The sequence below is a fragment of the Sinocyclocheilus anshuiensis genome, unplaced genomic scaffold, assembly GCF_001515605.1.
Source record: "Sinocyclocheilus anshuiensis isolate Anshui unplaced genomic scaffold, SAMN03320099.WGS_v1.1 scaffold107, whole genome shotgun sequence".
NCBI lineage: Eukaryota > Metazoa > Chordata > Actinopteri > Cypriniformes > Cyprinidae > Sinocyclocheilus > Sinocyclocheilus anshuiensis.
Window position 1 is genome coordinate 1021653 of NW_015549584.1, and position 16369 is coordinate 1038021.

General features: G+C 35.9%; 1 protein-coding gene across 2 annotated transcripts in view; it reads right to left on the bottom strand.

The window, feature by feature from the left end:
- Positions 1 to 16369, bottom strand: part of LOC107657891 (oxysterol-binding protein-related protein 9-like) — a 34932-nt gene that overhangs the window by 13377 nt on the left and 5186 nt on the right. The window contains exons 4-11 of one of the 2 annotated variants that reach the window (XM_016446183.1): positions 10771 to 10844; positions 5962 to 6057; positions 5794 to 5841; positions 4739 to 4768; positions 4593 to 4643; positions 4026 to 4064; positions 399 to 498; positions 102 to 206 (exon numbers count right to left, since the gene is read on the bottom strand). In XM_016446183.1, the coding sequence (XP_016301669.1) occupies positions 102 to 206; positions 399 to 498; positions 4026 to 4064; positions 4593 to 4643; positions 4739 to 4768; positions 5794 to 5841; positions 5962 to 6057; positions 10771 to 10844 (543 nt within the window). Of the gene's footprint in view, positions 1 to 101; positions 207 to 398; positions 499 to 4025; positions 4065 to 4592; positions 4644 to 4738; positions 4769 to 5793; positions 5842 to 5961; positions 6058 to 9513; positions 10165 to 10770; positions 10845 to 16369 lie in introns of those variants that run through there. The other variant, XM_016446184.1, reaches the window with a different exon arrangement.

Here is a 16369-nt window from a genome sequence, read left to right on the forward strand (position 1 = left end):
TATATATATATATATATATATACACACACACACACACACACACACTTTGAAATTAGATTAAATGCGTTTACTTTGATGGCTGTCTCATTGTTGGTTCGTACCTGTGCTGTTCGGAGTCGGGGTCTGAAGGCTGCCCATCACAGTAACAACAGGGCCCACGGGTAAAGAAGAAGGCCTCTGTTCCGTTTTACACACCGGAGCTCCATCTACAGATGAACACACACCCTTCATATGCCCTTGGCCCTTATAAATGCACACAAAATTTGCAAACCAAATCTAATCTTTGAGTTTCCAAATCCAAACTACAAATGCCAAGAAGCCTTCAAAATAAGCATAAAAAAATATATATTATACAACATTATTAAGGAATAAAACGGAGAAAGAGATAGACAGCTCACCTGTGGGTAGAGTGGTATGCGTTGGCATGGCACTGGCACTGACTACAGAGGTGTTGAGAGGGGTAGGCTGGAATACCCCATCCACTGGGTTTATGGTGCTCTGCAGAGAACCACAGACATGATACATAACACAGCTCTCACAGGCAAACACGTTATAAATACACCCTCTCATAGGAGATTTCAGTCTCAATGCCCAACCCAACTATCACAGAAATCCTCAGGGGAAACAAGGACTTGTGATATTCAGTTACTAGAACTGAACTGAGGGATGGTTCACCCAATTATGAAAATTCGGGCATCATTTACTTACACTAATGTTGTTCTAAACCTGTATGACTTTTTACTTTTATTGGTCATTCTTTGAAAGTATAATGAACTTTCATTTTAAAGTGGCCTGGATACACTTTTTCCTTCTGTGTTCTACACTGATTTTGAACAACACAAGGGAGAGTAAATGAAGTAAATGCTGAACTATCCCTTTAAGGTGCTGAAAAAATTAAAATATCCATTTGTAAGTTAGTGCTGTCAAACGATTAATCGCATCCAAAATAAAAGTTTTTGTTTACATAATGTGTGTGTGTTGTGTATATTATGTATAAATACACACACACACACACACACACACAGACAGCATATATTTTGAAAATATTTACATGTATATACTTATATTCATATAATTTATATCATATATAAATGTATTTAATATATAAACATAACATTTTTCTTAAATATATACATAAATGTGTGTGTATTTATTTATACATAATAAATATACACAGTACACACACATATATTATGTAAACAAAAACCTTTATTTTGGATGCGATTAATCGTTTGACAGCACTATTGTAAGTGAAATATTCAGACATACAAGATATCTTTAAAAAAACACCAATTTCTCCAGTTGACTCTTCAATGCTCTGATTTCCTTCATGAAATAGTAAAACATTGTTATTTATTGTTAAAGACAACATGAAATTAACACTACTAGAAAGACTAGTTTTATTCAGTAAGGCTGCATTAAATTGATGTCATATGTCAATAACAAGTCATGTTATGCAAGTTACATGCATTACCACTTGTGTTGTCTTTAACCATTTTACGGGTCCACATTCTTTTCACACAGAGACACAGAAATAGTCAATGATGCTTTGATAATTAAGAGAAAGATTTGAAGTATGTAAATCAGTGAATCAGATTCAGTGTTTTATAATACACTGTGTCCAAATGAGCAACCTCACAGCTGTGGCCCGTCACACTGAATCTCTATGAGTCAATCTCTGCCTTATGGTAACCAAACACCAAGCATCTGTCAGTCGGCACAGACTCAGACACAAGGCTATTATGACGACAAGATCAGCACATGTGTATCATACACTAAATAGGCAAGGCAGAGAGATAAATAATCTCTACCCAGCATGCACAGTGAAACACTGACGTCACAGGACACAGCAGTGAGGTAACTTTACCTGAAAACACACAAGGGGGGAAAAGGGCATGCAGGGGAGTGAGTGGAGTGAGTTTGGAGGGGCTTTTCTGCAAAAGAACTTGTTGTTCTGAATAATCTGTTTCGTTGTACCACAACAGAGGCAGCCGTTCTTAATTAAAAGCCAATTGGAGCAATTAGAGCTCTGCAGTGAATACATAAACACTAGAATGAGATTAAATCAAGAGGCAGAGACACTCAGGTCAGTGGACAAAAGATGGCCATCACAGCTTCAGAAGGAAGAAACTCAGATTCCAAAAACAGAAGAACACAACATTTGGTTAAAGTCCTTAAATACTGTTTGCATTTTAAAAAATCTGCTATAATGTGCATAAAACATTATATACGACACACACACACACACACACACACAGACAGCATATATTTTGAAAATATTTACATGTATATACTTATATTCATATAATTTATATCATATATAAATGTATTTAATATATAAACATAACATTTTTCTTAAATATATACATAAATGTGTGTGTATTTATTTATACATAATAAATATACACAGTACACACACATATATTATGTAAACAAAAACCTTTATTTTGGATGCGATTAATCGTTTGACAGCACTATTGTAAGTGAAATATTCAGACATACAAGATATCTTTAAAAAAACACCAATTTCTCCAGTTGACTCTTCAATGCTCTGATTTCCTTCATGAAATAGTAAAACATTGTTATTTATTGTTAAAGACAACATGAAATTAACACTACTAGAAAGACTAGTTTTATTCAGTAAGGCTGCATTAAATTGATGTCATATGTCAATAACAAGTCATGTTATGCAAGTTACATGCATTACCACTTGTGTTGTCTTTAACCATTTTACGGGTCCACATTCTTTTCACACAGAGACACAGAAATAGTCAATGATGCTTTGATAATTAAGAGAAAGATTTGAAGTATGTAAATCAGTGAATCAGATTCAGTGTTTTATAATACACTGTGTCCAAATGAGCAACCTCACAGCTGTGGCCCGTCACACTGAATCTCCTCAATATGCAAAAATCACTATGAGTCAATCTCTGCCTTATGGTAACCAAACACCAAGCATCTGTCAGTCGGCACAGACTCAGACACAAGGCTATTATGACGACAAGATCAGCACATGTGTATCATACACTAAATAGGCAAGGCAGAGAGATAAATAATCTCTACCCAGCATGCACAGTGAAACACTGACGTCACAGGACACAGCAGTGAGGTAACTTTACCTGAAAACACACAAGGGGGGAAAAGGGCATGCAGGGGAGTGAGTGGAGTGAGTTTGGAGGGGCTTTTCTGCAAAAGAACTTGTTGTTCTGAATAATCTGTTTCGTTGTACCACAACAGAGGCAGCCGTTCTTAATTAAAAGCCAATTGGAGCAATTAGAGCTCTGCAGTGAATACATAAACACTAGAATGAGATTAAATCAAGAGGCAGAGACACTCAGGTCAGTGGACAAAAGATGGCCATCACAGCTTCAGAAGGAAGAAACTCAGATTCCAAAAACAGAAGAACACAACATTTGGTTAAAGTCCTTAAATACTGTTTGCATTTTAAAAAATCTGCTATAATGTGCATAAAACATTATATACGAATTTTAGATTTGGCTTTTTTAGCCATACTCAACTCAAACTAAACCAGTCTGTGAGAAGTATTAAACGCAGTTGAGGATTACGTCACTTCAGCAGCACTAGCCTTGACGGTTATTGACCCAATGAGAGCCTCTGGGTAGGTCGTAATAGATCTGTATCCATTTGTCCTACATGGTTCAATAGCATGTATGGCAACGGAAAATCGATGATTATGCTGCGTGCACGTATGCGTGTCTTATGTTTGCAGGGTTGAAGCAGTTTGGTTCAATCACAATGTCGGAAAGAAGTATTGAGGTTTAAATTTGTTGCAAATCATGACCACAGGAAAGGACAGGCCCAGAATTACCGACAGGTAGTGTAAGAAAGAATGAAAGCAGAGAAAAAAAGAGAGAGATGTAGACGTGGTGGGCAGAGCCCTACGATCAAGGTCATGCACATCTCGGTTCAGTTTTACTGAAGTGAAAATGTGATTTCTGTGGAAGAGAGAACAGTAGCACCGTTTGATTTAGACTAGTTCATTGCTAAGGAACGTCAAGACTTACTATCAGTCCGTTTGCTTGTTGCTGTTCGTTACTTTGATCCTTCAAATTTTAAAAAAGAAAACACAAATTGAGAAATAAGGCAACTCCACAGTTGGGAGTAAGCAAAAAAAAAATGCAAATGGTCTCTGCTTTAATTTAACGCAATAACAATGGTCACTCAAGGTATTTTAACCTACTCAATCTCTCAGGCTATGTTCACACAGTCAGTGTTTGAGATTGTCAACCGTATTTACTAACAGGTCCACATTCATAGTAAAACTTACAGGAGTTTGATACAATGTTTTTTGATAAACAGGTCAATGTGAGCATAACCATACTTAGCACTGTAAATCAAGCTTGACAATCATATCCTGCTGCTGTGTAAAAATGGCCTTAATGTAGGAGAATCACCTCTCCAAACCATTAATATGGTCCCTGCTGACTTGTTCACAAGTTGGCCAAAATAAACATTTAACAGGGTTATGGAAAATTACAGGTTGGGTTGCACAAGACACATAAATATTAACATAGTGGGAAGACAAAACACAGGTGCATACACATTCTGAGCTTGAGAGACAAGCGTTTTACCTTGGCAATCTGTAGTAGTACGATACAGTGTTTGATGGACTCTACCATACTCTAAAAAAAGAAAAAAAACAAGAAATGAAAATGCATTCCACTACCAAAATTAGATCCAAAATGCATTAAGAGGGTGAAGGTGCAGACGATCTTACACAAGTCGTGTCCTTCAGGTTCTCGATTTTCTGCGAATAGGACAATGAAGAAGTTTCAGTTACAACTGTGAAATGCTCTTGGATTAAAAACAAAGATGCACCTTTACAAAACCTAAAAAAAGCAGAAACGAAAGCCTGAGACCTAATGACAGTCTCATGAGTTTCATCCCCTAAAATAGGCTTAAAATGTGACTCTCTGTAAAATCTTGGCTTCAAATTTGGTATGTGAAGTATCTTCAGAATTTCTCTGCATTTGAACAATTACAATATACATATACATTTTCATTACTGTTGAAAATGTTTATGTATATTGAGTTACTGACTGAGTGATTTGCATTTAGTGCTTTATTAGAAATGATTGCAAATAACTTGATTTATTTACTCGGTAACACTTTACAATAAGATTCGTTAAAGTTAGTTAACTAAAGTAGTTAATATGAACTAAGAATGAACAACACTTCTATAGCATTTATTAATCTTAGTTAATTTCAGCATTTACTAATGCATTATTAAAATCACAAGTTGTGTTTGTTAACATTAGTTAATGCAATGTGAACTAACATGAACAATGAATGGGTGAATTTTTATGAACTAACATTAACGAAGATGAATAAATAGTGTAATAAATGTATTGTTCATTGTTCATTCATGTTAGTTAATACATTAACCAATGTTAACAAATGACACCTTATTGTAAAGTGTTACCATTTACTCTTAATCATGAAAATATATTAATGTCTTTTAAACTTCATAATATATTGCCTGAAAATGGGCAAATTTACCTTTCTTTGCGTTTACAGTTAACAAGTAACAGTTTAGCTTGCCAGCTAAAACAAGATGATATAATAATGCTCTACATTTTGATCAGACATGACTTTACTCTGGCTTTTATATGGAAGGTGGGATGTCCTTCAATAGAGATGCCATATTGGGCGTTCCTGTTACTCACAGTTATTGTAATACAAGTGGACTGTCTCGGTCATATACTGTGCCTGGCAGGAAGCCTCTGATAGACAACGCACCTCTGATGACAAATAAAAATGATTATGTCTTACTCTGCGCGACTCATCTTCCTTGCAGTCTTTAATCTTTTCATCGAAGAGCTATAGGATGCAACAAGAGCAGGAATTAGACAGCAATGTATGAGAAAAATGATGTCAACTCAAAACCCAAGGCACTTTTGAGTCACGATGAGGTCTTATGTAAAAAAAAAAAAGCCTTACTTTTAACTGGTCGATCAAAATTTGCAAATACGCATCAGCTTCAGCTAGCTTCTTGTCAAAGTCCTGAACGCTGGGAACGAATCCTGTTTCTGCCTCCTGCAAGTGAAAGTGAGAGGGATCAGTTTCAGTCCTTCTACAGCGTATAAAAGCTTCCATGGTGTCCTAAGCTCAGTCACGTTCTGCTTTCGAGAGGAACTGAGCAGAATTGCCCCCTGCTCGTTCACATTTCTCTCTAACAGCTTTAACTGAATTACACAATTAGACAACAGGCATAAACAGAGATCAGACCATGAGAGGGACTGACACTGAACTGAACTGTAGAATAAAGGGTACAGGCTGTGATTGGTTATTGATAGTTACTGATACTAGAAATCTACAAAGCAAAAAAAAAAAAAAAAAAAAAAGGAAACGTTTTCCACATGCATACCATTTTATAAAGAATCCTATTCTTCTAAACTAACAAACAATTAAATTGACCCTAGCTGCAGCACAATTCTGATCCAACAAGACAAACCTCATGCAGCTGCATGATCTCAGCCTCCATGCTCTTGATCTTGCGCTCGTTTTCTTTGGCCTGGTTAAGAGCCTCGTCTCTGGATAGGCGTAGATCCTCAAACTCTCTCATCTGATCTTTCATCTGGGCCTGCAAACCAAGAGAGGAAATGACATGGATACCATATTGAAACCATATTGCATGTGCTCCAATTGTCATTTTATTCTAAATGCAAAAGTACAGATCTGAAACACGAAAAAAAAAGTCATCCAATACACATCAAACACTGCACCGAATAGTGTTTGTTTCTAGGACATGAGGCCAGCTGATCATAATGGCCAGCTGTGATAATATTTCTGAGCCTTTCTATGTAACGGAGTCAAACAATTCTAGGTTGAAAAAATGAAAACAAAAAAATACTTCAGTTGCTTAAAATGATCAACAGACTTGTCATGACTGATATATGCAGACCTGGACTTTAATGTTGATCATGATAACATACAATTAACCAACAATTTTCATGTATTCATTTCCGTTTTACTTACCCAAAGTACTAAATTAGACATTTTAAAAATAGGGTACATTTTTAAATAAATAGATAAGAAAAAGTTTAATAAATAAACAAACTGTCAACAGAATGTATGCTCATTTTATCTAGCATACATTAACTAATAACTACTTTTTACAGCACATGTTTTATGTTATGACACTTCTCCTATAGGTGTGATGTCTTCCCTAAACTCATAACACACACAAATTCGGGGAATTACACAGGTGAATTCTCACTAAAACCTTAAAACAGCTTCCTTATAACTAGAACAAGACGTTAAAATATTATTACTGTAACCTTAGGAAAGGCAAACCACAATTCCTTCTTTTATATGTAGCATAACCACAAATACAACCTTAAGTTAGTCAGAATAAACAGAATAAATACTAAAGCTAATAGCGGCTAGCCCACATGGTTTTGAGGAATGAAGTTTAGATAGCACAGGCAATGTTGGCAGCAGCCTTTATAGGAGAGGTACTCCCTGGTCTGGGGGGTCACTGTCGCGAGTTTTGGATCTTGCCGGACCTCATGAAAGACATCACAGTGGAGATTGGCGGAACTGAACTGCATGGGAAAGTGAAGAAAAGCCATGGGCAGCTGACAGTCGGTCAAAACTGTAAACATTATAAAAATAGGTCAAAGTCTGCAGGAGCAGAGCAAATCCACTCAGGAATCAAAGGTTAAGTGGAATATCAGCATGAAATCATTTGATTTATTGAGTTGACTGCAAACACATGTATGTAGACGCACAAAAAAATATTTAATGAGAGTTTTGCTGCTTTTAAATTAAACTAAAGTTCAAGTTCCACTCTAAAGGCATGGCTTGATTGTACTAATCTGCAGGTTATTTGTACTTCTGACATCTAATAGGAGCGCTTTTAAGGGGCAGTCGTAGATAGACTTGTATATCTATTGTATATCTACTTATATATATACAGTGGGTACGGAAAGTATTCAGACCCCCTTAAATTTTTCACTCTTTGTTATATTGTAGCCATTTGCTAAAATCATTTAAGTTAATTTTTTTTCCTCATTAATGTACACACAGCACCCCATATTGACAGAAAAACACAGAATCGTTGACATTTTTGCAGATTTATTAAAAAAGAAAAACTGAAATATCACATGGTCCTAAGTATTCAGACCCTTTGCTCAGTATTTAGTAGAAGCATGTGCAATGGCTATATTCATGGCAACATTAACAGCATAATTTCAATACATCATTTACAATAATACAACATTTTCAGAAGCAATCACTACACAAAAACATACAAGTAACAACAATAGTACTAATAAAAATCATATAGAATCTTTCAATTTAATCAATGATAAAAATTCTATAATAAAAAAAATCTTTAACAATAATACTATAAAACAAAAAATACATGAGAACAGATGACTTTTAAAAACTTTTAAACTATTATTTGAAACCATTTTTAACATTTTACTTTTTAACTCTTTTTTTCCCAAGAACTGTGAATGTACAAACAGTATTGTAACTATTCTTTATTTTATTCATTCTATTTTAAACAGAATAAGGGTGGAACATTTCTTAAATACCCCCCAAAAAGCACATAAATAACCTCAGAGGGTAGTTCAGAAACTGACTTGAAATATGTTAACAAATGAAATATGCCACACAATCTCCAGAAAAACATCATAGGTAACTAGTATTTCTGACAAATCAAAAATCATAATACATAAACATAATATAAGGGACAATATCTGGTTAAGAGACAAACAGATTTGTGATTTAACTGCTAATATGATGTTAATATATCTGGCATGCACTTTTACTGAAATGCATATTCCCTGGGAATTGACCCACAATTCTCTAGTTAAGTATGCCTGGTCATATCCTACAGGCACCATAAACACCTCACCTCCCAGCAGCCCTGAGCATGAACAAATTGCCAAAATACCTCTTAACAAGCATTTGCAACCCCCAAGAAATCATTAGATAATTATATTATCCTGTGCCTGGCAGAGGAAAGCTGTGGCACGCTGAGAGAGCTACATGGTAGCTGTTAACACACACCTGAACACACAGATTGTCCAGACAGGAAGCTGTTTGGAAGCTGTCCCATTGACTCACTCTTTCAGTCTGACTCATAGCAGAAAATCTGAACATCTAACAACTGCAGGGAATATTTCAGCGTGAATCAACTAAGCCACCTGGGGTGTATAGGCTATCGTTGTGTCTTTTTAAGAACAAACCCACCAGTGACACATTTGAAAGGCAAACACACAAGTCTGACTCTAAGTCATGTGCTGTTTCATGTCAGCACAGACCGTACACACATAATGTGGCTGAGATTGCAAATCTCAAGTTAGTAGAAAAGTAACTATGCATTCAAGTGTGACCCATGCCCTCTTTATTTGCACAAGCAAATGCTTTCCTACCTTCGTCAACACACACTCACACACCCACCCCTACCTGTCCACACTTACACACACACACAGCATGATTTAATGCATCAGTAAATCCCAACAAAACAAAGATACTCACTCGGTTCTTGCCACTGCAGGACATGCCTCCACAAATCTGACCCACACTCACAGAAACACTTTCAGTATTAGTTCGCACACCCTTTCCTGTAAGTTCCCCTCTAAAGGAGGGGCGAATAAGGTGAACAAATACCTATTGGCTTGCCGGCTGATTCAGAGCCGTTTTATAAACCACTCTTGACCAGAAAGAGTAGACTTCCTCAAAAGAAAAAAAGAAGAAAAAGTAGCATAAGCGAAAAAAAAGAAGAAGAAAAAGTAGCATAAGCTTTACAGATTGTAGGAAACAAAATACAGTACTGTGATTGGATTTGTCATCTGCTGCACAGGAGGGGCTGGCTGAATAAGCAAAGCTGTGGTATCCATCAAGGATAGCTGCGCACACTCTGCATGTAGGTACACGCAGTTACCAGTCAGCAGTTTTTTTGTTTTTTAAAGACACAGAGCTAAGGTAGAGAAGGAACAGAGAGATCTTTGAGAGGATAGGATGAGGGAAAGAATACAGGGGGAAGAAAGTAGGCTTAAAAAATTCATAAAATTGTTTACAAAATGGGGGGAAAAAACTATAAAGCTGCTTGCTTTTCTTAGCCTGTCCTGGTTTCCTCCTTTGGTATGGAGCAGGCGGCATGTTTAATGCATTCAACACCTTCAGAGCTCCTCTTCAGGCCTTTTTTTGTAGTTTTCAGATCATTAAAAAAAGCAAATCTTACACAAACTCTAATTAAAAACACATTATGCTTTCCTAATGACAGACAATGGGAAGACACATTTCCCTATTTTAGGAAAATAACATTTCTTAAACTGACTTTGCTATCACAAAAGATTTGAAAAGGTTTGACAAGTGCAGTTTTCTTTTGTTGAGGTATTTCCCATTGAAACAGAAAGACATATTAAAGGGTCCTTAATAAATAAATAAATAAATAAATAAATAACTTTACACTACAATCTTGAGCAACTCAATGGATTACACCATGGACAAAAAAATTTAAAGACAAAATGAATAAATTTTAGCCACTTAGTTCTCAAGTAATTGGTAGCTGTCAAAAGAAATACTTAAAAAATAAATAAATAAATAAATAATAATAATAATATTAATTATATAAATATATATAATAATTTAAATACATAACTTTTACTTTATACATTTTAGGAGTAGAGCATATAGAGTACAGCATAAAATCATGAGGTCTTTAAGCATATTTTATTTTTCACCTCTCTGAGATCATAAATGTGGTACATGTGGCATTGATGTGGCTCTTACCCGCTGAAGGGTGTGGCGAAGAATCGTCCCCTCTAAGGCATGAACCCACTTCTCCCGCTCATCTGCGTCACGGGCTGAAGGGGAAATATCCAAAAACACACCCATTAGTAATAAGCAAATGGACCACACACGTCATGTGAAATGGAGAGTGGAGAATGACCCTGCCGTGGAGCTGTAAAAGTGACAGGGGTAACTACAGCTCTGTTGTCGAGTTTCACGAAGACAAGACAGGGTTGTGGTTTAAGTTAAACAGGAACACACACAAATGAAAGCCTCTGCCCTTGTGTAAATACGATTGGTAAATAACACTTGTGGCGGAGTTTCTTATAGAAAAGAAGGATGAAATTTCAGAAAAGCCCAGGTCTGACTAAAAACACAGCCTCTGTGCTTCAAAAGATCTATAAATCAAGCATAAAACAATAAAGCCTACAGCATAAAATACAAGTAGGAGTTTCTAACAGTCAGGTCAACAAATGTATGTACCCTAAAGGGATAGTTGATGTGAAATACAATTCTGTCATGTTGTTCAAAACACAATTTTATTAATTCCATTGAACTTTCTCGTTCATGTTTACACACAATCAAACCTGACACTCACGCAAGAATAAGATCTGTAAGCTTCAGTGAAGGAGATGGTTTTCAGTAAATAATGACTTAAATTCGGTCTGTATTTCAAACACAGCTACCATATGACATCAGAAGACTTAAAATATAGAGCAACAGCTGTACGGACCACTTCTATGGTGCTTTAAGGGGCTTTAGAGCCACTGTTCACCATCCACTTCCACTGTATGTAAAAGAGCAGTGTGAACCTTCCTCAAAACATATCTTTTTTGTGCCCCACAGAAGAAAGAAATTCAAAAAGCATCACATGGCATGAGGTAAATTGTCAGTTTAAAAAGTACTATAAGTAGGCCTGAGAAGTTACCACAAAGTGTATAGACAAATATTAGCCTAAAACTCTCTCTCTCTCACTAACAGCCATTAGCCATTCATTTAACCATTCCCTCAGGGAACAGATGAGAAACAGCACTCCAAACATAACATATAGCTGACACTTCGATGGATGAAGGTCCAAAGCTCAGCAGAAAATATTAGTAATAAGCAGGCGGACTGCAAACACACGGCATGTGAAATGGAGAGTGGAGAATGACCCTGCCGTGCAACTGTAAAGGTAACAGTGGTAACTACAGCTCTGTTGTCCTATCCGGTTTTCCTTAATGAAAACAGGCAGAGTTTCACGAAGACAAGACAGGGTTGTGGCTTAAGTTAAACAGGAACACACACAAATGAAAGCCTCTGCCCTTGTGTAAATACGAACGGTAAATAACACTCATGACGAAGTTTCTTGTAGAAACGAGGGATGAAATTTCAGAAAAGCCAAGGTGTGACTAAAAACACAGCCTCTGTGATTCAAACGATCTGTAAATCAAGCATAAAATTATAAAGCTTACAGCATAAAGTACAAGTAGGAGTTTCTAACAGTCAGGTCAACAAATGTATGTACCCTAAAGGGATAGTTGATGTGAAATACAATTCTGTCATGTTGTTCAAAACACAATTTTATTAATTCCATTGAACTTTCTCGTTCATGTTTACACACAATCAAACCTGACACTCACGCAAGAATAAGATCTGTAAGCTTCAGTGAAGGAGATGGTTTTCAGTAAATAATGACTTCAATTTGGCCTGTTTTTCAAACAAAGCTATCATGACATCAGAAAACTTAAAATATAGGGCAAAAGCTGTACTGACCACTTTTATGGTGCTCTTTTTTTACAGCCACTGTTCACCATCCACTTTTTATTGTATGTAAAAAGGGCAGCATGAACATTCCTCAAAACATCTCTTTTTGTGCTCCACAGAAAAAAGAAAATCATAAAGCATCAAATGACATGAGGTAAATCATCAGTACTATATGTAGTTCACAACAAGGGGCGAATCAAACCTCTAAGGCTTGATTTGATGAGATAAAAAGTGTATAGACAGATATTAGCCTAAATCTCTCTCTCTCTCACTAATAGCCATTAGTCATACATTTAATCATTCCCTCAGGGAACAGATGAGAAAAAGCACTCCAGACATAACATATAGCTGACAAAAAATCTAAAAGCTTTCAGAAGCACAAAGAAGATCTGACACATACGATCACCATTTCTGTAACAAATTCAAATACAGCTGAACAGGCGACTTTATAGATGACAGAATAACCTTGAGATGTGGTAGCGTTACACATACACGGAATTGGTTAATAATCAATACACGTTAACCAGAAGAAATATCAAAAATACAAATGGTTTAATATCTTCAAGAAAAAAAACTTGTAATTCTCTTTACCTGCTAATAAAATAGACAAGCGTCAGCGTTCGCACAGGACCACCAAAGCCATCCCACATCTACGGAACATGCTTGAAATCAATGTCCCAGATCCGTGTGAGAGTCACTGTCCAAAACAAACATGGCCCCTCCCTGCGCTACTGGCACCGGAGCAGAGATCACATGATGCATGATGCCAGGATACCTCCACTCGCTAGCCAATGAGATTTCACTAGGTGAGGTAGTAGAGTTGATTACAAAACAATGCACTTGTCCGTTATTTGGCAACGAGGACACGCTAACATTGACCAAAAGACTACAGCAACAGCAAAACCCTGAGTACAATATGAAATACAAAATATTATCATTATTGTTTTTTAATATTATTATTAATACTAACAGCAGTAATTTATATTTATAATATATTTAATAATATAATTTAAATTATAAACAATGTAATGCAAATATCATAAAAGAAATGGACACTTAAATTGCAGTCTACTTGAATTGAATGTTCTTTGAGCAAATGCGTGAGTGCTAACTTATTTTACTACCTATTTTGCACTCCTCCCCATCTCTACCCTATATACTGAAAGAAAGGTGGAGTGTGTCTCTGGAGAGCAATGGCGGACTTCAGCGTGGAATGAGGGCACCTTATGCAATGTGCCCTTCTAATGACACCCCAGCAGTATGCAAGAGAAAGAGAGAAATTTCAGATCTCAACAAATCTTCTCATCATTTACACAAAGTCCTTTTAAACCTAATGAACGTGAAAGACATTTCTGCAACATACTAGCAGCTGCTGTCACATAGCAGGATGTTTTCACCAGACTTGCCACTAAGCTACTACAAGATGTTAAAGGATGGTGAAGCAAAGAGTAACAGTCGAAGGAGACAAAAGAATGTGTGTGTGTGTGTGTGTGTGTGTGTGTGTGTTAGGGGATGCGTGTTATTAAAAAAAAAAATCTGGCTGACACAAATAAGCAACTAATTATTTACATGTCATCGTCAGTAAACAATACATGGTTGATATTAAAATGATATACACTACCATTCAAAAGTTTGTGGTCGTTATTTTTTTTTAGAAAGTTTATTATTAAAGAATGTCTATTATGCTCAACAGGGCTGCATTTATTGATCAAAAATACAGTAAAAACAGTAATATTGTGAAAAATTATTACATTTTCTGCTGAATTTTCAGCAGCCATTACTCCAGTCTTCACTGTCACATGATCCTCCAAAAATCATTTTATGCTGATTTGGTGCTCATTTTTCTTATCACTGCATTATCAATGTTTAAAGCAATTGTGCTGCATTTTTTTTTAAAAGAACAGCATTTATTCCAAATCTTTTGTAACAATGTAATAGCCTTTACAGTGATTTTTGATCAATTGAATGCATCTTGGCAGCATAATAGCATTCATTTCTAAATTTTAATTACAAAAAACAAAAACCTACTGACTCCAAATAAAATAATAAACACTAAAATAATTACAAATATTAATCAAAACTGTTAAGTCATCACAAGATTATAATGTACAGTATTTAAAAATGCACATTCAGTTTAAGACTTGCTTTTGACATTATTATTAAATAATTAGTATTTAAAAAAAATATTTTAAGTGACCATTAGATGATGGAAAATGTAATTTAAAATGTAAAAATAGGGGAAATATAATTAGATGAAAAAACAACTGATATGGTACAGATTTATTGTGCATCCCTGGTGTGTGTCCATCTGTCCCGAAAATATAGTGAGTTGCCTTATATCTATAGTTTGGAACAGCCTTTGTTTCGGGAAAGAGCTTTAAAATGCTGCTTAGCTCAGTAGGTTTTGGAGGAGAGCACATGTGTGTGCGTGTGCTCTCCTGCAGTCTCTCCTAAACTCACTGCAGCTTCCATGTGACTCCCTGCATCTTTCCACTGCCAGCTCTGTCCTGCGGAAACATGGGATTTTGACGACAGAGAGAAAACACACACCAGTAGCTCACTCTTCCTCTATGCAACTGTTCCTCGTCTTTTCTCCCTGGGTGTTATTTATTTCCCCTCTAGAGCGTGAATGTGAATGTTGATCCACTGCCAGCAGGAGCTCAGTGTCTGACACTGGGAGCTTTTAACTGCTTTTTTTTTGCAGTGAAGTGTCTGAGAGGAAGCCAGGTAGAGGCTTTTAGAAAATAAAGGGGCTTTCAGGCCGGACTGATATTGGGCCACAGAAGAGTATGATGAATTATGGATGGTCCTCTAAATGAGCCATCTCTGCGGCCAACATTGTGCGAACCTCTCCATATATACCCGTCCTGACCAGTCAAACTCACCTAATTCTCAAATGTATCTTGCTGAATGGGGTGGTTAACTATATTCTTACATTCACGGCTCTGAAAGTTCAGGCTCACATGGCTTTTACTGTCCAGCGAGTGTTTATTACACCATATTATCATTTAGCAAGAGCATTTCTCGAGCAAGGTTGTGTGGTTTCTACACTGTAACATCTTAACAGCATGTTGTTTGGTTTTAGCTCAGTGAGCAGCCTGCTATAATCCTGATGATGTTTCATTTTGAAACAAGAAAAACAAAGCACAGTTTTGCTTAGGTTTAACCCGAACACATCTCACTTTAAATCACCCCACCCTGCACTGACCACAAACAATGTTAATAAAGTTTTAGCATCACAAAGCCTTATAAAAGATGCTGGATTTGTATGATCCAGCATTAAGATGTTACAATTAAATCTCAAATCGTTCCATGAATTTGTTGATATCATCATCGATTAATAGACTGACTGGTAAAAGCAAAGCCATTTGCAAAAGGCTGTAGAGACAACACCAATGGAAACCGTAGAAGATCATACAAATACAGCATCTTTTATAATTGTTTATAATCAATAACTAAAATAACCAAGAAATTTGATTACACACTACTGTTCAAAAGTTTTCAAAAGAAGTATCTTATGTTCACCAAGGCTGCATTTATTTGATCAAAAATAAACAGTAAAAACAGTAATATTGTGAAATTTTACCATTTAAAATAACAATTTTCCAACTATCTTGAATATATCAATGGTGAAAACAGTTGTGCTGCTTAGTATTTTTGTGGAAACCATGATACATATGTTCAGGATTCTTTGATGAATAGAAAGTTCAAAAGAACCGCATTTATTTTAAATAAAGTATTTTGTAACATTATACATGTATTTAATGTCACTTTTGAACACATTAATATGTCATTGCTGAATAAAAACATTAATTTCTTTATTTAAAAAAAAAAAAAAAAAACAGGACCAAAA